The sequence below is a fragment of the Cuculus canorus genome, chromosome 21 (genome assembly GCF_017976375.1).
Source record: "Cuculus canorus isolate bCucCan1 chromosome 21, bCucCan1.pri, whole genome shotgun sequence".
Lineage (NCBI taxonomy): Eukaryota > Metazoa > Chordata > Aves > Cuculiformes > Cuculidae > Cuculus > Cuculus canorus.
Window position 1 is genome coordinate 4,838,667 of NC_071421.1, and position 23,527 is coordinate 4,862,193.

Here is a 23,527-nt window from a genome sequence, read left to right on the forward strand (position 1 = left end):
TCACCTGAGTGGGAACGCGATCAAAGTTCTTCCCCAGCATCCTTCTCATGTGCTTTCTGGCGTGGGATGTCATTTGGTGCTTGAGCAGGAAGGAGAACTGGCAGCCCTCTCGAATGCAGTGGAAGTGGCTGTTGACCTGGTTGTATTTGCAACCTACAGACACAAAACCATTATGCACTATATGAAAGGTCCTAAGAGAGAAAAGGACTGTGGGGAAGATGATCTGGAGCTGGGACAAAGCTGCTGCTACAGGCATTTCTGGTGCGTTGAAGACAGTCAATGTTATGGGGTCTTCAGGACCAGTCCTGAATGGAAAAAAAACCAGGATTTTTTGCCTGCTGAGCAACTGCAAGAGAGGATTACAGTGCATATAGGTTTAAGAAGCGAGCCTGAGCTGCAGACTAGTCCCATCTCTCTTCATTTTTTCATAAAGAAGCAAACATTACATCTAGCAATGCCTAATGCTCTCCAGTCTCCGCAAGCACCTTTTTCCTTTACAAAGGGAACAAACCCAAGACATTTAACTGTATCACAGACATTAAAATTGAAAATACACACTCATGATTAGATTAGAAACGGAAAGTTCTTTTCCTCTTTTTTCCTTTAACTGTGCTCTCAGAAAAGCAGTCTCTTAAAAGCCTGTAGCTCTGGACAGTGTATGCACTCTGGTCAGATAGAAATGAGCCAGGAAGTGTTTATTGCCACTCCAAATTTGTTGTGTAATAGGGGCAGCTACTCAACAACAAGCAATTTATATGGGTTCTGGCGTACAGCACTTGACACGTCTTGCTCCTCGCGGATAGTGCCTTGCATTCTGGAACTTCGGTGTATCTCACCAGACAACCCTAACCAGCTGCATTTTATAGCTGACAAACAATGGCTTGTTGCAGCTAAAGCACAGCTATATCAATAATCAGGTTCAGTCTGTTCCCCATCCTCCCTTGACCATACCCTTGGATAGTGGGACAGACCTACAGACCAGCTCAGTTTTACTCATCTGTCTGCACCCAGATACCTTTCCTTGCGTATGTATGTATTTTTCCCTCTCTCTCCCCCTCCCCACCCCACGTGTGTCTATTTACACGTGCACAAACACACAAAAAAACTATTGTGTGTGTTTCTTCAGAACATTCACAGCCCTTAAAGCAGGCCAGTGCTTTCTGCACTTGCTAGATATACACACACAACTTAAGAAGAGAGAAGCAGGCATGCATTTACATGTTGGTATAACCACACACACCTGTACAAACACATCCAGCTATGCCATCCCATCGTGCCGTCTGCATCCGTGTAGGCAAATGTGGGGTGCTGGCTAAACGTATGTTTATTGCACGGCAAGCCCAAGCTATAGGCACATGTAGATGCTGCTGGATGCGTGTACCCCATCGCTCTCCAAAATAAACACTGCTGACACACGCACAGCCTGTAGATCCCTGGCTGCCAAACGGCTCCAGAATCACCCAGCCCATCTTTAGCTCGCAGATAGCGTTTTATGTGCATGCCAAGTAGATGTTTGTTTAGGTATCGCCCTCCCCATCACGTTGTGCTGTTCTTTGGGATGGAGAACAAACAGTGCTGGCGAGACTGAAATGGTATCAGCCGCGGGCAGGTGAAGGCTCGCCTGTTGCTAGGGCATCCATGTAGGCTGGGTGTCATCTATCACTGTCCTGCTTTGTCTGGCCTCGCTATCACCTGAAACACCTCAAGTTGAGTAAATAACAGCAACTGCTGAATCTACTGAGGTGTAAATGAGACCAAGGTAAGCGCTGGCTGTGGCGTGTTGACATTCATTACCCTGGTTACCACAAACAAGCCACAAATTCTTGATGTATTGAAAAGCTGAAAAGTTTGGTTCTGGTTATTGTGGCTGTTTCCCTGCAATGTGAGAGAACAGCATTTGTGAGTATTATCCTGAATGCTATTTTGTTTCAGCCTTTGTTCTAACAAGGAGCATTAGGGATGGCTGGGTCTGTCATACTGTTAAGCAAAAAAAGAAGGGTTAAGTGGATCCCAGGCAGTTCAGGATAGAGCTCTGCTGGAGCTATCCTGAGGGATTCCCCTAGTCAGAGCCCTGGATTTCAGCTCTAGATGCCTCCCTGGGATGCATTCTAGTTTCTGTTGTTGTGTTTGTTTTACCAGCTTTACGCTAGAGGCACTCAGATTTAATAACTACTGCAGCGCCGCTAATAGTTTTGGCGAGGGGACAAGTGACCGTTGGAGGCTGTGCCACATCCCCGGTGCTTCCCAAGCCTGTGCTCTGGAGGCTGGCACAAAAGCACCACCCTGCACTCCCTGCTTTTGGGAAGAAGAACGTTTTGAGAACGCTTTTGGAGGGGAAGGGAGCACTTTACTGAATGCTCTTAACAATATCGCCGTCTCTGGTTGTTTGCCCTTTGCCTTCCAATACATCACGCTGGCAATGGCTAAAACCCAAAAAAGTTTCATTTGAAGCTGCCTGGAATCAGGCAAAGCAGCAACTTCCTTGATCCCAAAGAGTCACGCAAGGCACTCATCACAACAGGCATTTCCCCGTGGCTTTGTTTTACTCCTAAGTGCACCCTTAAACTCCACCCAAGACAAGGAGCAGGCCCAGAAGACTAAAGTGCAAACAACCAACAACAAAAAAGGCCTTGATAATCAGATGAAAAGGAAAAACAAAGGGAAAGCTGTATGTCCAGACAAATATATATATATATATATACACAAAAAATCCTCTATTTTCCATCCATTTAACTCGGGTCTGTTTGGGAAAACATGGTTCAACTCTGGCAGATCAGACGCTGCTTTCTGCTTTGTTCCACTTCTTGTTCAGTGATTTAATGACTGAATACCCCTTAAGCACAACTCGCAGGCTCTGCCTCATGCCTGGGCACGGGACAGACCACAGGAGGAAGGTGAGGGGGGAAAGAGAAGGAAACTCACCTAGTCTGCCACACTCTTCTCGCTTGGTAAAGTACTTGAAGCCATTGGCTGCCCTTCTCTCTGCCTTCTCGTGTTTCTTCACGTGCCAGGGCAGCTTGGTGGTGATGTTTGTCACAAAGTAGCAGCCAGGGCGCAGACAGTGGTAATGCCCTCGCATCCTGAATTCACAGTGCTAGGGAGGAGCAAACAGGCAGGTTGCTTTAAGCATATCTAAATGAAACGGATTCTCATCTGCCCGATACTAACGCTGTCACCCCCTGAGACGTGAAAGGCCTGGCCTGATGCTCTAGATCACATCCATTCCATCTTCCACAAGTTGCAATGCAAACCAGTTTCGTGTCATGCATTTTGTATTGCTGTCACGTGTTCTGTATTGCACTATCCCACATTGACCTATCCCAAACCTAACTCGTGGCTTTCCCTGAGATCCATCATAGATTTTTTATTCTATCTCATCTTGTCCCTCTCAGAGCTGCCTCTTCCATTTCCTCCAAGTCAAAGAACACAAAAGCAACGTGATTTTCAATTTGTTGGAAATAAGACATTTCGCTAGACCACATAATTCAGACCCTCCCGTGGTGCTGCAGACAGACTGGGAATGAAACACTCGGCCTCACTTCCTACTGGGCAGCCTACTTGCTCTCTCCTGTCCTCCTCCCGCACGCGTACTCAGGCCAGAACACCACTTTCGAGTTGCTCTTACCTGGTTCGGACAGAGACACTGCAGAGAATAGTAAGCAAACTGGTCTCGCACATTCACCAAGTTATTGTTGGGGTTGATGTGGTCCAGACAGTGGGATTCTGCTTTGCCAGAGGTTTTGCACACATACTTGCAGTTCCCAAACAGACAGTGGAAGTGGAATTTATTGGCGTACTTGCAGTCTGTTGCCAGGCAGGGATCACTGGAATACATCCAAAACCCAATCATCACCTTTACTCATTTCACACATTTGTTTCTTTGCCAAAATTTAATTCAAGGGGAGCCCAGCTGAAGCCTCTGCTCCAAACGTGGCCTTCAGATCTCCCATAGCCACCTTCCTCCTTAGGAAAATCGATGCTGGCAGCGCTACTGCAATTCGACCAAGCTAGGGTACTTTCTTGATTAAGATCATTAAAATATAGCAATGCATGGTGGGTTCTGTAGTCTTTGAGGGCCACACTTCCAAGTTAGCCCTCTCTCAAGGTCTGGATAGAGGCTGTTTCTCCCTTTCATAGAATCATAGAATCACCAGGTTGGAAAGGACCCACTGGGTCATGGAGTCCAACCATTCCTAACACTCCCTAAAATATGGTCCTCAGCACCTCATCCACTGGTCCCTTAAACCCCTCCAGGGAAGGTGACTCCACCACCTCTCCCAGGGCAGCTGTTCCAGTGCCCAGTGACCTTTTCTGTGAAACATTTTTTCCTGATGTCCAGCCTGAACCTCCTCTGGACTTACCTCAGTGGACTCAGAGAGTTCTGCCCTGCCCATTTCTGTGTAACTGAAATGAAACTTTTGGGCATGCACACTCCAAGATGCCAGAGCTTCCCCCAATTAGACAAACTCACCAGCGGGAGGAGCGGTAAAGAGGGGATTGCAAGGCTGGAGTAGACATAAGAAAGCAAGCAGCACTTCCAACTTACTTCTCCTGGAACTGGAGAAATCCGGGTTTGACCTGAGGCTTGGCGTTCTCCAGGGAAGTCGTTGCCAAGGGTGAAGTTGCCAGGTTAGGCACTGATGCTGGGATCTGAGGCATCTGGGGTATGGTTGAAGCCAGCTGCTTCCAAGCTAGCAGTGTGGGGGCAGAGGGCACAGTAGCTGGACTTGGAGTGGGCACATCCATGGCAGGAGCGCTCGCCATGGTCACAGCAGTAGCAGATGGTGATGAAGGAGCCAGTGAAGCCTTATTCTCAGTTGAGAAGGGAGACTCGGAGTTGCTTTTCACAGTTCCACCCTCTGTACGGAAATGGAAGCTGCAAAAAATATGGTGTAATTCAGCTGTAAATCCTCGACCATTGTATATAACTTGACTGAACATTAACAAGAAGGTGTTAGTCCCCTCACTGCAACAGTTGGAGCCTATCCTAAATTCATTCTTCACCCAGGAGTCACCTGGAGTTCTGAGCACGCTGTACAGCCTCCAGCATACAGGCTGTATCATCCAGCCAGCAGCTGTGTCCCCCCAGCTCTGGGCCGCCTGCTGCTTTCCAAGTGATGTGAAAGACCAAAGGTTTGCAATACGGGACACGGCAAGGTGAGAAGGAGATGCTCTCGGGCTGGACTTCATTTCAAGATCCTTATCCACATGATGTGAAGCTCTTAAGTGAACCTCCTAAACAAACCCATATAAACTAAGGACTACGGAAAACTTGTTAACAGAGACTTGTCAAGACAAGATAAAGAACAACAAAATGTTTACTGCACTGATGGGAAGCTGTCTACTCCACAGAAAGTCTGACAGTGGCTGGGTTCTCAGGATCCCCTCCCTCCCATATTTTCTTATTTCTTTGGATGGCATGTTTGTATGCTCTGAGAAATACAGGTCTCCTTTGAAATCACTGTCTGTCAAGCATACGATGTCCAATCCTCATCCTTGCCAGCACTGCGAGAGACACCTCTTTTTCACAAGTTGAGAGCATGTGAAACAAAATTCAAGAGGACACAGCGTCCTGCAAAAGTTTCATCTGAGCACATTTACACAGGAAAGGTGGATACCCAAATCGCCGCCCTGGGGACTGCCCGGGTGCCTGCTCTTGAGCAGAGCCCCTCAGAAAGGTCCCTCTCATCCTGCAGTGGAGAGTTCTCCCACGGTTTCCCAGGACGCGCGTTCTCCCACTCACTTGGCGTGCTTGATGGCTCCGTCTAGGGTGCTGAAGAGGGCCCCGCATTCCTCCACCACGCAGTGGAAATGCACCTTGTGGAGAAAGTCGCACTGCGCATCGCAGAAATCCTTGGTGCCAAACCTGACCAAAGCAGACAAAGAGGTGTTTACAGAAGTCATGTTGGAACAGACATGGTTTCTTTGTTTTTTCAACTCTGCTACCGTTCTGTTTTCTAATGTCCCCATCCCTGCTGCACAACCGGCACGGCTGGCGTTGTTGCTGGAATATCGCCTGTTCACAGATCTGAACACGCAGAATAAGAATGTAATTCTGCTCCTATTGAACTTATAGAGAACCTCCTATTTAGTGGGGGCAAAATACAGAATTACTCTGAAACAGAAGGTGAAAAATCACTTGTGTTCTTGAGTGCTGATGTACAAAAGCCAAGGCTCTGAGGAGCGCTCAAAGGCCAGCGAGTTAGGGGAATTCCAGACCAAGACAACACTGCTGAAATGTTACAGGTCATTTTTTTCTGTTTTGGTCTCCTGGGAGTGGCAAAAGGGAAGAAACAACAGTGGTTCAAGGGATCTAGATACTGCTCACCCCTCACCGTGAAACAACAGGGTATCCCATGGATGGGAGACGTGAAGTATCGCCTCTACGGCATTACAACCAAGTGTGGATAACTACTGAAAAGCACAGTCCATGAAGTGCAGAAGAGACGACGCTGCAACGCGAAAACCAGAGTGAAAGCAATCATCGACGATACACCTCGTCACCTCGGAGGCAACAGGCAAGAGGGCAAAACCCACTAAGCAAAGCTTCGCTGCTCATGCACTGCTGAGATTCTCTGGGCTTCATAAAACAGCACAAAACCCCGCAATTTCCAGAAACTCCAGAACGGTAGGGAATCAAGCAGTCAAGTAAAAAACACTGCCAGGAAGGATTTGAAACTTAACAGGGGAATCCTGCATAATTATGATACAACAAAGTACAATTGCTCTGATGAGCAGGAAAGCAAGAAACAAACAGCAGCCTGTGTAGTCCCGGGAGGGACCTCTCCTCAGTTTGAGGGCAAGGGAAGAAGAAAACAAACTTGTGCTGGAGAAGGAAGGTCAGTGGAATACGTGCAGTCAGTTAAGGCTTGCGGGGAGATGATGGAGGAAAGTGAAAGTGTGGTAAGTGATGAGAAACCCAAGTTACTGCAAGCCAGAGGGGTCGTTTCATCAGGAAGAGGAGGAATTGTACTTAGAAGGTCCACTAAAAATGGGACGTGATGAGTCAAAAATGACTGCCTTCTAAACTTTGCTTTGGATGGGAAAACTAAAGACAATGCAGGCAATTAGGGATAAAGTGAAGACCACCTAGACGAGGGGAGAAAGGGAGTGGCTGGAAAATATCAATATGCACAAATAATCCAGTCTGGATATCCTGAAGTGCAATAGAAATTAACTCACAAACTGATTGCATTGCTATTTGCTATTTTTTAAGCTACAGAGTGGGAACTACTCGGAAATCAGCAAAGAAAAAAGAATTAAAAATCGAGGTACTGATTCTTTCAGGGGAAAAAAAAAAAAAGACAAGTGATCTTTGGCAATTATCATACCTCTAGTCTTAAGTTCTCCTTCCAGTGAAGTAATGGAACAAATATTAAGAGGGAGGAGAAAATCATTAAACATCTAGAGGATAAAGGAACCATGAGCAATAAACAGCATCAGGATTATAAAGAATAAATCTCGCCAGACAAATTTAATTGCTTTTTTTGATAGAATTACAAAATTAGCGGATGAAGGGATGCAATATATTTGGATTTTAGTAAAGCATTTTGATACAGTCTTGCATATGTTTAGAATTAATTCAAATTGGCCTGGATGCGAATGCTACCTCACGGATTGAAAAGCGGCCGAAGGACCGTAAACAAAGGTTAATGACAAAGAGCAACGCATCGAGCTGGGAGGAGAGAGTTGGTGAATGCCGTGAGGATGACTTTGGTTAGGTCTGAGCTTATTTAACATCTTCATTAGCAATCTAGGAGAAGGAGTAAACAGCGCGTTAATGAAATTCACAGGAGCTACTGAACTGGGAGGAGTTGGCAACACCAGCGCAAGAGGAGAAAAATAACAGAGAGGCTTCGCAAGACAAGGGAGAAGGTTCGGAATACGAGAGCTGCATTTGGAAACGCACAGCTAATACATCTGGGGCTGTATTGTTATACAGAGGGGACTCATGAGAGGAACATTAAAAGCGATGCTGTGTAGCAGTGGCTGATAAACACGATACACGCACATACACAATGCACATGCAAACAAGGTAGCATGAGGGTGAGCTGCACATGCGGGGCAGGAGGCTGGTGATTTCTGCTGGGGGGATACAGGAACGGCAAGAACGACACCGGCAACAGCACGGTCGGTTGGCTGAAAGGACGAATGTACAAAGTTGGATTAAAGGAAGGAATCAAGGTTGGTTCAATGGTATGCCAAAGGTCTGTGACTGTCCGAAGGGGGTGATCGCCAGCTGCAGAGAGGAATTCTCTGCTATGGTTCAAGGGGTTGTAACCAGGAGAACTGCCACAAAACTACAAAAGGAGAAATTCAGGCAGGACACCGTGAAAAAAATTGTGACACTGAAATGTATTAGGTGATAGAATAACACTCCCAGAGACACAAAAAGAGCCACGCTGCTTGGCATAAGTAAAACCAGGCTGGACACAATGCAAACGGACCGCGGGGAAGGATGCTGGCCAGGGGAGATGGACTAGAAGACTTGTGAGTCTTCTCCATCCAAGACTGTGATTTATGAAGTGTCCACAGGCATTTGTAGGCACTAATCTGTGTCAGAGCACAACCCCCTGTGTGTCTGCCTGGGTGTATCTGTGTGTGTTTGAAGCACGTGTCTGTCTGGGCATGTGTGTGCACGTGTCTGCATGTGGGTGAGTTCGATATCTGTTCCGTCTGCCTTTTGAGCCTCCCTGTCTGCAGCAGAAACCATCCTGGTTCCCATACTCCTAATTTTCTTTCAGTGGCCAACAATCAGAGGATCCATATCATAGAATAAGGCCTTTAAATTCAAGAGAACTCCGCATTCAAGTGTGAACTACCAAGCCAGACACTTTGCAAAGGCAATCGTTTTCCCTTTCCTCTATTCCCAGTTCCATGCTCTCCTTACCGGCGCAGGTACATCTTCCATGGCTCAGAGAGCTTCTCCTGGACAAGTGCCTTCACTGCCTTGCCCAAGTACTGTGTTTGCTCTCCAGCTCCAGCTTGGCTGCCTTCTCCTTCCGTCTTAATGTTCAGCAGGTTGCCAAGGCTGGCACTGGTCTTGGACATCTGGAACAGAACAGAGACGCTGCATCAAGCCCAGCACACGACCACGGACACTGCCAGTCCGGATTCCCTCAGGACTGTCCCACAGAAAACTCTGTTTTCAAAGATGAAGAGAGAATACAGTAAGTCTGCAAAGGCTGCCTCAACCGCATCACCAAACCTTAGTAGCACCTCTCTCTCCTACGTCCTCCACGCAGCTTCCACACTCAGGTGCCCCTCTAACGTTCATGGCTCTTGTGCGCAGCCGTGAAGCATCACGTCTGTTTGATACGTGGGGAAATGGAGGTGAAGAGAGACCTCGAGTGTGGAAAAGGCGTGCAGGCTTAACCACTAACCCAGGCGCGCTCCTACAAAATGCTGGTGTCAGTACAGAGCTGGTGATAGAACTCTGGTGAGCTTTAGTTTTAGAATCACCTTGTCCCAGTCACAAGGGGGTCTCCTTCTTTAAGTGACTACCAGGCATGTTTGGGAGGGGGCAAATTTCATCCACCAGGGGAAAAATTCTGCTCCACTTAAGTTCCTGGAAAATTCTTACTAACTTCAGTAAAGAAATTATGTCACTTTCTGTGCTAAATGTCCACAAAGCAGGACGTGGCCCCACAATTTGTCTAGTGTGAAAGGTTTCAAACAGATTCTACACAGAGAAGGTTTGAGGACCAGGTGTGTGATGTGCAGGACAGAAAAAAGAAGTTACTCAAGAATGCTTAGAGAGAACAGTATCTTTCATGCGCCGTTCCCCAGGCCCTTTCTTGCTTTGTTGTGCTTTCCATTCCCTCCAATAACAGCAGTGAAATTCTCAGCATGAATAAACACAGGATCGGGCCCAATACTTGCATTATAAACTCCACTCACTTGAGGATCTTCAAGCCCTTTATAAATATCAGTTAATTAAGCCTGACAGCCCCCCCCTAAATAAACTGCAATACGCTACAGGAACCCTGGCTATTTGAGGCTCTCTTAATGCCCCCTGAAGGTAAAGCCCCTGCTGCTCCGTGGAGACAGCAGCTCTTTATGGCTGGAACCAGAAATTCAGGTCGTCTTTTTGCATTGCTGTTTGCTGGGCATTTGGTTTCTGTAAAGGGTTCTTTTTCTTAGACAAATAATGAAGGATTCCTCCATGAAAAGAAATTGTGCGCAGCAAGAAGCAAACACAGCGTGTTCCTGAGCACACTGAGCTTGATCCTGCCACCCTTAGTCTGGGAACAGGCTCCTCCAAACCAGTGGGCTCTATTCTTTGCTGGTTCTTGTCATCGGTTAATCCCATTCCTTCCTTAAAAAAAAATGAAGAACTCATATTTTTACGCTTAGTTTGCACAAGAGAAAGAATCTTAGGAGAGCTGCACACCAACAAACACTTATTTCTAAGCATATGCTTAAATCTCGCCTTCCAAGTGAAGTATCTCTTGAAACAGAACTTCCCTCAGCTGGGGCCTTCGGACCCCAGGCTTGCTAAAATATATTTCCTCACTAAAGAAAAAGCTGCATGTTTGGAGTCACTAAAACGACAATATGCAGGAACGAGTAAGAAATTAAGTTTAAAAGGGAACATCAAAAATCCAGCATGACAGAGCCAATGGAGGAGAAAAGAATAAGGATAAAACTAGAAATTAAACACCACAGAGAAAAAAGAATGCTGAAATAAGAGAAAAAGGAAGCAGATTACTAGGCAAAGTCACTTTGCCCTCTCTTGCGGTTAATACAGCCTCGATGCCTGTAACGCCCAAAGCCAAGGGGACGGCAATGGCTATGCCCGTAAAACCTATCACAGAGGGGAACATTAAAGCATGGCTCAAAGGCTGCCCCCATCTCTACTGCAGTCGTACACAACAGCAAAATTAATCTTGGTACAGTAGAATTTATCATGTGAAAGGGAAATATGTATTTGAGATGATGTATAATTTAAGGAATAAAAGTAAAGGAAAAGAAACCATGCATTCTCTAAAATAAATATTACAGCACATGGTAAAGGGGGCTCTGCTGGACACCATTACTCAAACCAGAAGACAGAAATTGATGATTTTGGCTCAAAACTTCTAATTTTTTTTCTTCTTTCATAAAAACCAAATTATTCTCCCCCTCTCCCCCCACTGAAAGAAAATGTTTTTAAGTAAATAAACAAAATGAGTAACTATAAAAAGGGAGCGAGAGAGAAGTTGCCAGGATCTGGAAATTAAAAAAAAAAAACCAACCCTTTCGGAACCCTCCTCTGTCTAGAAAGGATGAAAAAAAAAAGGTGTCAGAGGCTGCAATATATTTCTTCAGCCAGTTCATTAAATTAATTCGTAAGCAGTGGCTCTGAAATTATACCCGATGAAAAATGGTCTCAAAATTTAAATGGTACAAACTCATCTTATTAGAGGCAAAACATTAAAAAACAAACGCATCTCTTCCCCCCCTCCCCGCCATCGCAGCTTTAATTTCTCTTGGTGGGGGGAATGAAAAGGGTTTGATGGATGGCTCTTACCTTATTCATAAGCGAGGATAAAAGAGATGAATTTGCCGAGACTGTGTGGCCATTTGATTCATTACTGGAACACACAAACCAACAGGGTTTAGTTAAGATGTGCACAGGGACCGCGAGCACCGAGATGAATCCTTCTCCCTTCAAGCTGCCCCACTCCTCACCTGCCGCATCCAGAGGAAGAGAATGATGCCCACCCTCCCCTGGGCAGGCCAAACTCTGGCTCGTGACAGCCAAGGTGCGGAGAGAGAGGGCCCAAGTCTGCACAATTTAGTTCTTTTGGCTGTTAAACACCCCCAGACCTCTCTTCCTCCACATCACCACTCTTTTTTATTAGGTGACTCAGAACCCACCCCGTGTTTTACTCCTTCATCCCATTAGAACTTTGAAAGATACACCCCAGACCCAGGTACGCCGGACACGGGCCTTGCCAGCAGCTGAGAAGGCAGGACAACAACCCTTAGGGTCACAGCTAAGATGCTGAAAGGCAGCCTTAATCTTTCACATCAGTCACGGTTCTGGTTGTCTACAAGCACCGGGGTCCCAAACTGAGCCTTTTTAAATAAAACATGGAAAAGAACGTATGCAAAGATCAGAGCAGAGCCCTCACCTATCCCCAGTATCAGTTCCTCTGTAGTTTTTCCACACAGGACAATCCTCAAAAACTCCAACTCTCAGCAGAGATGCTGGACAAGTGGGACACAAGCTTTGAGACAGGTGCATTCACACCTGCGCAAAGATTCACCACTCTAACTACAGGCCAGCACATGCCAGACCCAGTCAGCCTGACACCCAACTGTTTTGTGTGCCCCGTTGCTCTGGAAGGTGCCTCTCCGACCCAATTCAGTGCCTGGTACAGCACTGCAAATGCTCCTGCTAAACGTGGGCTCAAGTGTGGCACCGGAGCAGCCTCCGTCAGCTCTGGATGGCAAAGGGAAGAATATCTAACTGAAAGAAGGAGCCTTCCCAGTGGCTTGTTTTTCAGAGGGGACCACAGGAGGTGAGGCTTTTGTCAAAGAGTCAGTAGGTGCTTGTGAGCCCTCAAAACCATCTGGAGAACATACATTGAGGGCAGTAGAGAGCGCCTCCCTGCCTCCTGTTTGGGGGCATCCAGCTCAGCCACTGTGAAACCGCCCATCATCAACACGTGTCCTCTCCTTACAGGGATGGAAACGTCTCAGATCTCAATGTGGGAAGAGCTAAGCGTGCCTGCTTGCGTGCTTCCTCACCCGTGATCCTTGACGCTCAGGTCCAAGCTGTGCTCCTGCAAGGAGTCCTGACTGGCGGCAGATGACGATCCCATGGCCTCCGCAGGTTCCTGCTTCACCTGAACTGGATTGAACCGTCCGGGAGCTGCTGGTTGTCCGTTCCCTGCTCGAGAAAGACACCAAAATTTAATGAACAAATTAGACGAAACCCGTAGGTCTACAATGAGGTCCCAGTGGCCAAGGAGTTGGTTAAATCGCCGGCACCAGGGCAGGAACGGCAAAAGCAAAGAAAAAGTGTGGGGGGAGGGAAGTGCTGGGATTGCTGGTCAGCGTTTATTGCCAAGCTGACGTGATGGGTTCTGACATCCACTCCAGCGTGGAAATTCTTCAAGTGATAATTATTGCAAAATTATGTCAAAGTTGTCCAGGCTGTGGGCCCTTTAAAGGAGAAGGGCGGAAGGAGCGTGGGGGAGACCTGATTCTCTGCACAAACTGTCATAACTAATTTGCGGGGCTGCCTCTTAAGCGTTTATTAAAGACTCTGTTAATGCTGAGGCAATGTGGCAGCTTTCGACTGCTAGTCAAGCCCCCTTTCCCGTCCCCAATCCCAGCGTTGCCGTAGCGACAGCGATGGCCCGCCACTGCGCCTGCCCAGCAGGAGCATCTGCCCTGTTGGGGCTATCGAAGGTGACAGCCAATGGGTTTGGTTCAAACCGCGCGGCCGCTTCCCACCGCCATCCCTTGGCCCCACAGAAAGGGGGAAGTCTTCTCTTTTGGGGAGAGGTTTTAGTGCCGAGCCCATGATGGCAAAACTCAAATTAAAGGGAGAGAAAAAAGAGGAAAGGGGGTGAAACGGGAGGAAAAAAATTAGGAAGAGCAGCAAAGAAAAAAGGAGGGAAAAAAAGTTGCTGACAGGAACATGTCTGCAGAGCTTTTTTCCACAATCCCCAAGTGACTAAAATATTAATCTACCCTCCGGCAGTACAGCTGACGGGAGCTGCTTCACAGACAGCAAGTGGCATTTTATTAAAAAATAAAGGAAAATAGTTCCCTCCCTGACCTTTCCCTGCTTTAGGAAACAATTCTTCAAATAATAATTTGAGAAGTATGGGAAAGTTCCCCTCCCTCTTTGGTCACAGAACCATAGAACAGTTTGGGTTGGAAGGGACCTTAAAGATCCAGTTCCAACCCCCTGCCATGGGCAGGGACACCTCCCACTGGCTCAGGCTGCCCAAGGCCCATCCAACCTGGCCTGGAACCCCTCCAGGGATGGGGCAGCCACAGCTTCCCTGGGCAACCTGGGCCAAGGCCTCACTACTCTCATGGTGAAGAAATTCCTCCGTATATCTATCACATCTCTTCATCCTCCTCTCTCCTTTCTCTCGGACAGATGGGACCATCGGCAGTGCTCATCCAAAGGGCCAGCTCCAGTCCTTCCCTGCCCCGGGGCAGCCCAAAGCCGCCCGGTGCTGCCAGGCAGAGCCTCCTCTCCACGGCCCCACGTTGCCCACCATGAGCTGACCACGTTCAGCAGGAGATGTGGAGGTCTCCTGCGCTCCTGAAGGAGCCCACGTTCCTGCTGGCCGGGCTGAGCAAAGGCAGTTGCCTGCCCCAGTTCTGGTTGGCAGCAGGAACTGCTCTGAGCTGCCCCAAGGACTTCTCATCCCACCTTTTACCCCTCTCGCGGTGCTGCTGTCCCTTGCGGCTCAGGGAGCTGCAGGGACAGAGAAGTGGAGCTCGCAAGAACTGCAGGAAAAAGGTCCAGTTTGTGGACTGTTCCAACACCATCGCCAAACCCACACCTGGCACAGCAGACCTGGAGCGCAGAACCAGCCCCCCTGGATCAGAAAAACACCTGGCACTGAGCTACAGGACCAGCACTGCTGGGCCCCGCTCAAACTCAGTACAGTCTGCAGAGAGGGCTGAGGCTGCTGCGTGGCCTGCAAGGACCGGCCAAGCTTTTTCTTCATTTCCATTTTTAATACAGTGCCTCTCTTTGCAGCCAACAGCAAACCAGGCAATATACATGGCAACGTTCTTCCTTCACACCTGGGAAGAGCCTGCTCAACTTGTTGGGCAGAGCTGCGTTTCCTGCCTCTCTCTGGACGTGTGAGTATAGCCACGCACCACGGAAACCACACCAAGATTGGCTCTTCAGGGGTCAACTGGACACGACTGAATCTGTTCTCCCATTTATGTTCCTTTACTGCCTCCTCCCCACCTCCAGTCCCATGGAGCAGCCTCTCATTCACTCCGCTCAAGTCATCAGGCACCAATGTTCCTCCCACCACCACAACTAAGGAGGGTAACTCAAGACAGTCATGGAATGGTTTGGGTTGGAAGGGACCTCAAAGCCCATCCAGTTCCAACCCTCTGCCATGGGCAGGGACACCTCCCACTGGAACCGGGGGCTCCAAGCCCCATCCAACCCAGCCTTGAACCCCTCCAGGGATGGGGCAGCCACCACTGCTCTGGGCAACCTGGGCCAGGGCCTCCTCACCCTCACAGGAGAAACTCACCTGCTTCAAGTGCCACAGAGGGCTTGAGTGCAGCTGCTGCCAGTCTGGCCATCATAGGAGAGATTAATCCCTTGCTAGCAGAGATCCTTTCCATTATAGATGCCGCTGGAGCTGGAGAAGAAGTAGCCCCTGGCTCACCAGATCCTGAAATGGCCTGGGATGAGGAATCTGTAGGAGCAGATGATGTTGGATTGGTGCCAGAAGAACCAGCAGTCATCAGATTAGCTGAGCTGGCAGGAAGTGGTGTAGAGACCCGACTGGGGATGATGGGGAAGAAGGATCCAGCTGTTCCAGGAAGTGCTGCCGAGTTGGAGAGTGCCAGGGCCAACGGTATATTGCTGGGAAGAGCCTGGGAGAGCAGGCCAGAGATCTTGGTGGCTGGTGTCATGCTGTTGGCAGACTTGCTGGCCTGTGAGGAAGCAAGCTCAGCAGCAGAGGAGGGTGCAGCTGGGACTATGAGAGAAACGGAAGACTGTTGACTGGTGGGAGAGGCACTCAGGCTGGAGTTCTTCGAGCTCATAGCAGAGAAGTCAATAAGGTCATCGTTACTGGACTCCTCTTGCTCATTATCCTTGGACCCCAGAAGAGAGGCAGGCAGGCCCAGCACTCCTGAGCTCCGGATGTGCCGGCGCTCGTGTTTGCGTTTATGGGAGGTCATCTGGCTGGTGGAGGTGAAGGTGAAGCCACAGCCTGCCCTTATGCAGTGGAAGTGGTTGGTGGCCTTGCTGTAGACGCAGCCCTCATACTTGCATTCCTCATACTTGTAGAACTTCTTGAAGCCATCCTTGGCATAGGCATCATCTTTGATGTGGTAGCTCTTGTGCTTCTCAATGTCACACTTGTTCTTGAAGGTGAACGTACAGCCAGGTCGCCTGCAAGGGCATCGAGGAGGAGAGGGTGGTTGGCTGGGCGGGCGAGGAGCACAACGCAACCGCTGTCACCTCCCTCCCTCTGGGATAAGGACTGGGGCCAGTATGGGACAATAGCCCTGGCTACAAGGGGGCCGAGGAGCTTTACGCAGGTTAACCTGTGACACCACAGCAAGCAAAAACGCTGCCATGCAAGAGAGCTGGGAAGCTCACTCCACTCTGAGGAACAGCTACAGTAACATGGGGATGCAGGCACCCACCTTTAAAACTTCCAAGCAAAACAACAGCTAGAGAGGACTAAGGTACAAGCTGTGCTTTCCTGCTCTTCTCGAGAATGTGAGGAACCAATAGAGGGGCATTTGTGCACAGAAGGCAGAGTCTGGCCCTGAGATGGACGAGCTCCCTCTTGGCCAAAGAGACCCCTAGTGTGGAAGTGCCATTAGCACTATGTCAATGGCCTACTTCACTGGAACTCTGAGGAGCACTGTGATCTCTTCCCCAGATGATCCTAGGACGTGTTTTCCAAGGGACACACTTTCCTCAGAGGCCACTCCTGCCTTCGGAGTGGTCTCTGATGAGATCCTAGCAATCTCCTGCCCTGGAGCATGAGTTGTCTCAAGAACAGTGCTGAGAAAAATCACAGCAGGGAAAATCAAGTCCCTGTGTGTACTCCTCCATTTATGACATGGCAGAAGGAGGCAAACAGACCGCACTACTGCACGGCAGGATTCCTCCCCTTCCCTGCTGTCTCACCTGCAGTGAAAGTGAGTGGTTTTCTGCCCGTAGAACTGGCATTCCACAGTGCCACAGTCCTCCGTGGCACGGAACCGCTGAAACCCGTCATTGATGAGCTGTGTGTTCTTCTTGTGAAAGTTTTCATGGGTCATCACGTCTGAGGTGCTCGTGTAGACCTTGTTACAACCCACCTACCCCAGGCCAAAACAGGGAGTCATCAGCACAGCGGTTTAACAGCCTGCCATTATTGCCATCAAGAATAAACCCACGAGCAGCACACGTACATTTAACAGTTCCATTTGTGAACTTCTCCGAGGAGCATTAAGTCATCGCTTTAATTCCCAATCTAAAGACTGTTTGAGCAGCGGTGGAGAAAACACAACTCTGGGCATGAAACATAAAGGAAGGAAAGGGAGGATGCAAAGGGATAAAGCCCAGGTACCGATAACCGTGCCTGCTCCGGGAGGCAGCAAGCAGGGCACCTGCTCTTAAGGAGCAACCACCACTGACAGATGCTATTATTTGTTGTTATCTTGGAGCGACACGGAACAAAGTAGGATTTTCATCTATTTGGGGAATACAAAACTGAGTGGGAATAAGTTATTTACCTCTTTAGTCCTTTGGGGAGACAAGGCCAATCTTTTGAGCTTGTAACGCAAGGCTCTCATTCTAGCAAAGCATAAACCCTGCGTTCAGCTGATCTTAGCAAACCGGTGGCTTTTATTCCCGTCACTGTTCAAGCCTACCCGCTTCAATTATTTTAAACTCGTGCAGCAAGTGGGAATGGTGTGACAAGGACGGAATGCTGAAAACCTGCCTTCCTCTGGGCAAAGCGGGCAACTTTGCCATATTGAGTAAAAAAACACTGGAATCTGAAAACGTCCTCAGCCCTGTTGAGGGAAGGCTTTTTATTTTTTTTTTTCCTTTTCTTCTCCAGCACAATGTGTGCCAATGCCTGCACCATCTCAGAAGTGAAGAGAACGAAAACACCACCTCTCAGTTCAGCCCAGGTTGATTCAAACAGGCAATAACAAAACCCATGACAAATACCCAGAAAAGAAAAAAAAATAAAAGGCTCTCCAGCTATTTCCAATATAAAAGAGCCTCTCTCTCCCTGCTCTGACACCTTGAAAAAAGACAGACCCTGCACAGCATTAAAAAAAAGAATTAAACAAAAACCTCCTTAGGAATAATTTGCAATGCAGCTCTTGGTGCTAAAGCCTAAAAAAATGTCAGTTTATATAAACAACTAACTGAATTTTATCCACACCAATTATGGACATAAAGAAAAAAAAAAAACCCCATGAGATGGATGGCACAAATTCTGCCATTTAAGCAGTATTTTCTTTAATTGGGAGTTTATATTCAGACACCTTTCCTGTAAGACACTGCTTACATGGGCATTATCTTACTGGAAGGCAGTGGGCACAGGATGGAATTGGCCATATATAGTTGTGTAACGAGGGTCTCGATTCAAACTCGAGTGACTTAAAGCTGTGAAACACTCCTTATACTCTAAAATAAAAAAAATTAAACAAATCCCATCCTGGTCAACCGAAGAACCTGAACAATCAGTATTATGGACGCAGAGCAGAAAACGTCCTCGAGGGAAAGTCACATGAAGTTCCCAATTTATCAAAGGCTGTAAGCACATGCTTAACCCAGCCCTGATTCAGGACAGGGCTGGAGTGCATGCCTAACATTTAAGTATGTGCTTAAGCCCCATTGACTTCAGAGAGCTTACCTGGCTCCAAGTTAAACATATGCTGCAGCCCAGCCCAGCGAAGCATTAAGCATGTGATTAAAGCCTTGTGACTTTAACTGGGGTCTTAAACTGCTGGGACAGGGCAGGAAGCGAGACCTGAGCTCTGAGAACAGAAAAGCTTTTGCCAAGGGTTGCCCAGTTGTTCTGTGCGGAGCTACAGCCCGTCCTCACGGCAGTGGTTTAGGCCACAGTGCTAATGAAACAAGTCCATGTCAAACCCTTTAATCTAAAGAACAATCAGGGTAAGACCCAAACAATCTGTCTAAAAACAGTAACGGCGTCACAGTTACATCTATGCAGCAATTCCAACGCTGGTTACGCTGCTGGTGAAGCTAAAACTCCCCACCCACACCACAGACAAACTCCAGCACCAGCGGTGAAGGAGACAATGAACCAGGGGTGTTAAGTTTAGATATGTGGCATTAAACTGTAATTTCTTTAGAAATTATTGAGGAAACTAAACCAGTGTTAAAGGGCAGATGTTTCAGAGGCAAGTCTGATTTCAAGGGAGGGGCAGATCAGATTTGGGTAGAGGCAGTGCAGTGGCATCACAGAGAAGTCCCAGAATCTCAGAGACTGGGACTTGTTTGAACAAGTGAGGTCCAAGGCTGTGAAAATCCTTTGAGACCGCCTTTGCCTCACCGTGTGCACAAGGCAGCCAAAACCAGGGGACAGGGCTGCCCTTCGCCTTTCATAGCATCACCAGGTTGGAAAGGACCCATTGGATCATCGAGTCCAACCATAGCTGGCAGCGTTGCGGTGCGGACAGGGCACAGACTCATCACAGAGGTGCCTGAACCAGAAACGAGCTATGAATGGTGAAGATGGAGATGTTGAGCTGCCTGAACTCAAGAACCCTTTCCGTCCACCCCAAAACAAGAGCTCTTTGTGAGCTTCGCACGCTGCCCTCAGTTCCCCAGCCCGGCTGTTACCTGCATGCAGTGGTAGTGTGTGCTTTTCCCGTTCAGGTGGCAGCCGTGATAGTACACGCTACAGTCATCCAAAGGGCTGAAGCGCATGAAGCCATGCTGGAGGGAATTATCACGTTTCTTGTGCATGTTGTAATGCCGAATCACATCCTGTTTACTAGTGAATCTCTGGAGAGATACAGAGACAGAGAGTGAGACACACGTGATGGGAGTGGGTGAGTAATCCTGGGTGAAGGGTTTTGTTGGCGGTGCTAATAAATTTATGGGATCAGGACTGTAAAGCTCAGCAGTGATCACCCCAAGAGAGTCAGATTAAAGAGGAATTGTGTGCATGGACCTTCTTGGTAAAGGAAAAAGTATACATCCATGAAAAGTTGTAGAGTAAAACGACCCTGGGGTGATGTCCAGAACGTGCTCCCTGCAGCTTTAAGACTGCAATTTTTCTAACATAATTTTAGCTGCTACTATCTCGAGAACTGCTATAGTTAGAAAGCAAACCAGTGAACTGAGCAGCCTGTGAGAAGAGTAACCCAAGCTTCCAAATCACTCGCTGGAGCGGGTAGCAGGACTGGCTGCCACATTCATGTCAGACTAGAAACTGGGAGAAACACTCTGCTCTTTCATAGGATCTTCCCACTTTGTCTTCTGCCTCCCCTGCGAGGTAGGATGGCTTTATTAGGAAAAGAGGGACACGGAACTTTCCTCCAGTCACAGAAGATGGTAGCAGAGCTTAGAGCTAAATCTGTATGACCAGCATATTCTTTTCCTCCTCTACCTGCCTGAAGTAATGAAGGGGTACCCCACTGTCAGAGCAGGCTAAGTGCCTTTAAAATGAAGCTTTTCATTTCTATTTCCCACAGACATCAATATTTAACAGTGAAGGTGGGAAAGTAAATCTGATTTTTTAAAAAAAGAAATCAATATCCATTTATTTGGAGGAGCAATTGAAAAGGCCTGTATTCTAATGTTTAACAACTTTTCTAGTCTCCCTCACAGGATACAAATGATCATCACTTCCACACTCTCCTCCTATAATATCAATCCTGATCAATCTCTTTGGTATTGGCATGGGAATATATCGATATAGATTTCAACAGGAATCCCTTGGAGGCTGGTGGTACGATTTCCCCGGGTGTATGTACAGGATTGCTATTGCCAATCATCGTTAATTTGCGCCCACTTATTACAGAGTGTTACTTATTCTAAAATATATCTCAGCCATAAAATAATTTGCATTTTAAAAAGCAGCCTAAATCCTTATTCCCTGCGAGACCAGACAGCTCCTTTGCAAGCAGCTTCCAGACTCCTCAGGAAATAATCATGAGGCCAATCATAATAATAGTTTTTTCTGTCTTTCCATCCTTTGCGTTTCTCTCTTTCTGGCGCAGAGATATCCATGTCACAGTTGGGACAGACTCATCTCGATTACCAAACTGTAGGACCACTACACGCAGCCCTGAGACAAACTCTGCTTTGATCAATAGAAACCCACAGCCGCGCTCGGCAGATCCAGATCAACTTCCTACGCTGTGGTCAGGCTCGTTCCTTTGAGACCCAGAGGTCTCCTGGGGTGGAGCTGAAGCTGTGTCTGATGCACAGTCGAGGCAAGCACTGGGATTCCCACTTAGACGCATGCAGCCTGACCACAGAAATGGCAGTGTCAAACTCCCAGACCTGGGAAGAGGGTAAACAAACCTCGCACGTGACTCAGCTGGCTTGACGTCGCTACCCTGGCAGTTCTCCCAGTAATTACAGCATCGCACATGCTCCTACCCCCACGCTTTCCCCACAAATCCCGGGCTGCTGCTGGTCTTATTGGGTGTTTTGTTGCAGATACTGCTGCGATAGTGGCACTCGGGCAGCAGGAGGGAGAGAGACAGACTAACAAATCAGCAGTCCCTGGCTGCAGGCACAATTTGTAACACAGCAGAATTTATTCTCTTGGTTTCACCGATGTGACTCTGGAGTAGCTGCCACCGACTCGAGCTGATCTATATTTTGCTCTTTGTTATAGCAGCCTGGGTTTGGTTAAACGGTGTCAGATTGGGCTAAATGGGAAAAAAGGTGCGATTCTAATAAGTTCAAAAGATATCTTGTCCTCTTTCAGAGCGGCAAAGTGACGAGGCGTGTGCGTGCGTGGGGAGGGAAGCTCAGGGGACACACATCTCCCTGGGTTGTACCCGTTAGGTTCAGGTAGCCGTGCTGATAGCGTTTCCCCTGTTCTTTACCTGGTAGTTGCACTCGGGGTCCAGGCAGTGGTAATGTTCTCGGTACTGGTACGCACAGTGTATGTGTCCACAGTGCTGGCTGCCAGAGAACCTGCCAACAGGAGAGGAGGAAAGAAAGGCAGAGAGAATGAAACAGTGGCCTGATGGGAGGGCCTACAAGCAAGGTACATGAAATAACACCTATTCCTGCTTTCATCCCACACATTTATGGCATTAAAGCCCATCTCCTTTATCCCCTCTGAGGATGGAGACCCTCCCCTCCTGCCTTCTTTTTCTTATTTATCACCATTTAAAGGTGTTTCAGGTCTTGTACATCCCTAAGCTGTCCTTCCCTTTGAAATTCATCTCCATTATCTAAGTTGCTTACTTGGGGAAGTAAGAAAGGGCAAGTCCTTGAATTTGATGATCTAGAATTCTCATGTGTGAGTTTAGGCACCACAGCAATGAGTTTGAGAACTCTCTCGTGCCAGGAGAAAAATAAATATGGGGCAACTATGAAGTCTAAATTTTAGTTATAGGGCCATCTAGAAGGACCTCAGAAAAGCTCAGGCATTTGTTTATATGAGTTACGTCTCAAGACTGTTTTTTCTCACTGCTGAGAAGACTGCAAGCCAAGGGATTAGATGATAACCTGCACAGAGGCTGATCGTGGCATGATTACAGAGGAGCATCCAATGAGATGGACAGATCAGTGGACAGACAGGTGAGATGGATCTCCAGGAACAGAACAAAGCATTACAAGCAGACCATCTCAGCCATGTGTGTACATCTTCCTTCTCCCATGCACAACAGCCCTGCTGATCGTTAACTTTCCACATGGATACAATACTTGCTCACAACAAAAAAGAATGCAATGCAAAAGAACAGGGTTCTGCCCCTGCTTTTGAGTGTGATTAAAAGCAGGACTTGAAGCAAGAACCAACGACCTGCACCCAATCCGTTTCTGCAGGCCACCACCGAGCATCCCACACAACAAACCTGGAAACTCCTGACATACAGGGTGGAAAAAAACCCAGGAAGGCAGAAATGCCACACAATATCTCTGTACAAACAGACTGCACAGAACGTATCGACTGACAGACACATCAGTAATTGGCAAGAGGACAATCCAGTAAGGGGCTAATCAGCGCCACGAGCTCTCCAGTGAGTGTTCCAGAGGACCCTGGGAGAGCCGAAGAGCTTGAAAGGGAAAAGCACTGGAGAGAAGGGGACTCAGAGGGGAAACATTCAAAGATAAAGTACCATCTGCTCAAAGGTTCCTCAAAGGTTCCTCACGTCACTTAGCGCTAAACACAGCAGGAGTGAGTGTGATAAAGGGCATGGGAAAGAAACGAGGAAGGGCAGTGGGAAAAGGGAAAAATGAGCGGATAAGGGTGTCCTGGGGCAAACAAGGAGCAGGGCAGGAGCAGGGAAGACTATGGAACATTGTAAGGTGAGGTAACGCTATTCCACAGGATAGACAAAGTCAGGGTGAAAAGCAGCACTAAATACAGCATTTCTGATGCACAGTACGGAAGAGGAGGTCAACTGTGGAGACAGCAGGGCCTCCAGGAGATGGGAAGGGGACTTAATTGACAGAAAAGATAGACATTGCTAAAAAATTAAATGACTTCTTTGCCTCAGCATTCACAAAGGGAGACAGGGACAGCTGCCAGGAGCAGACATGCCTTTCCCTGGGGAAGGAGAAGAAATACTGCAGGAAATCAGGATCACGTCAGAACAGGTGATTGAGAAACTGGAACGAACCTCAGCAGCGGCGAAGAAA

The 23,527-nt window shown here is 47.9% G+C and overlaps 1 protein-coding gene across 7 annotated transcripts in view; it reads right to left on the reverse strand.

The window, feature by feature from the left end:
- The window catches only part of CASZ1 (castor zinc finger 1), a 206,588-nt gene that overhangs the window by 12,903 nt on the left and 170,158 nt on the right, over nucleotides 1-23,527 (reverse strand). For all 7 annotated transcript variants that reach the window (XM_054085594.1, XM_054085596.1, XM_054085593.1 and 4 more), the window contains 12 exons: nucleotides 21,763-21,853; nucleotides 19,538-19,702; nucleotides 16,859-17,031; nucleotides 15,237-16,108; nucleotides 12,739-12,880; nucleotides 11,513-11,576; nucleotides 8,891-9,051; nucleotides 5,744-5,866; nucleotides 4,547-4,876; nucleotides 3,626-3,824; nucleotides 2,923-3,094; nucleotides 5-153 (listed from right to left, as the gene is read on the reverse strand). In XM_054085594.1, coding sequence (XP_053941569.1) covers nucleotides 5-153; nucleotides 2,923-3,094; nucleotides 3,626-3,824; nucleotides 4,547-4,876; nucleotides 5,744-5,866; nucleotides 8,891-9,051; nucleotides 11,513-11,576; nucleotides 12,739-12,880; nucleotides 15,237-16,108; nucleotides 16,859-17,031; nucleotides 19,538-19,702; nucleotides 21,763-21,853 — 2,641 coding nt within the window. The remainder of the gene's footprint in view (nucleotides 1-4; nucleotides 154-2,922; nucleotides 3,095-3,625; nucleotides 3,825-4,546; nucleotides 4,877-5,743; nucleotides 5,867-8,890; nucleotides 9,052-11,512; nucleotides 11,577-12,738; nucleotides 12,881-15,236; nucleotides 16,109-16,858; nucleotides 17,032-19,537; nucleotides 19,703-21,762; nucleotides 21,854-23,527) is intronic.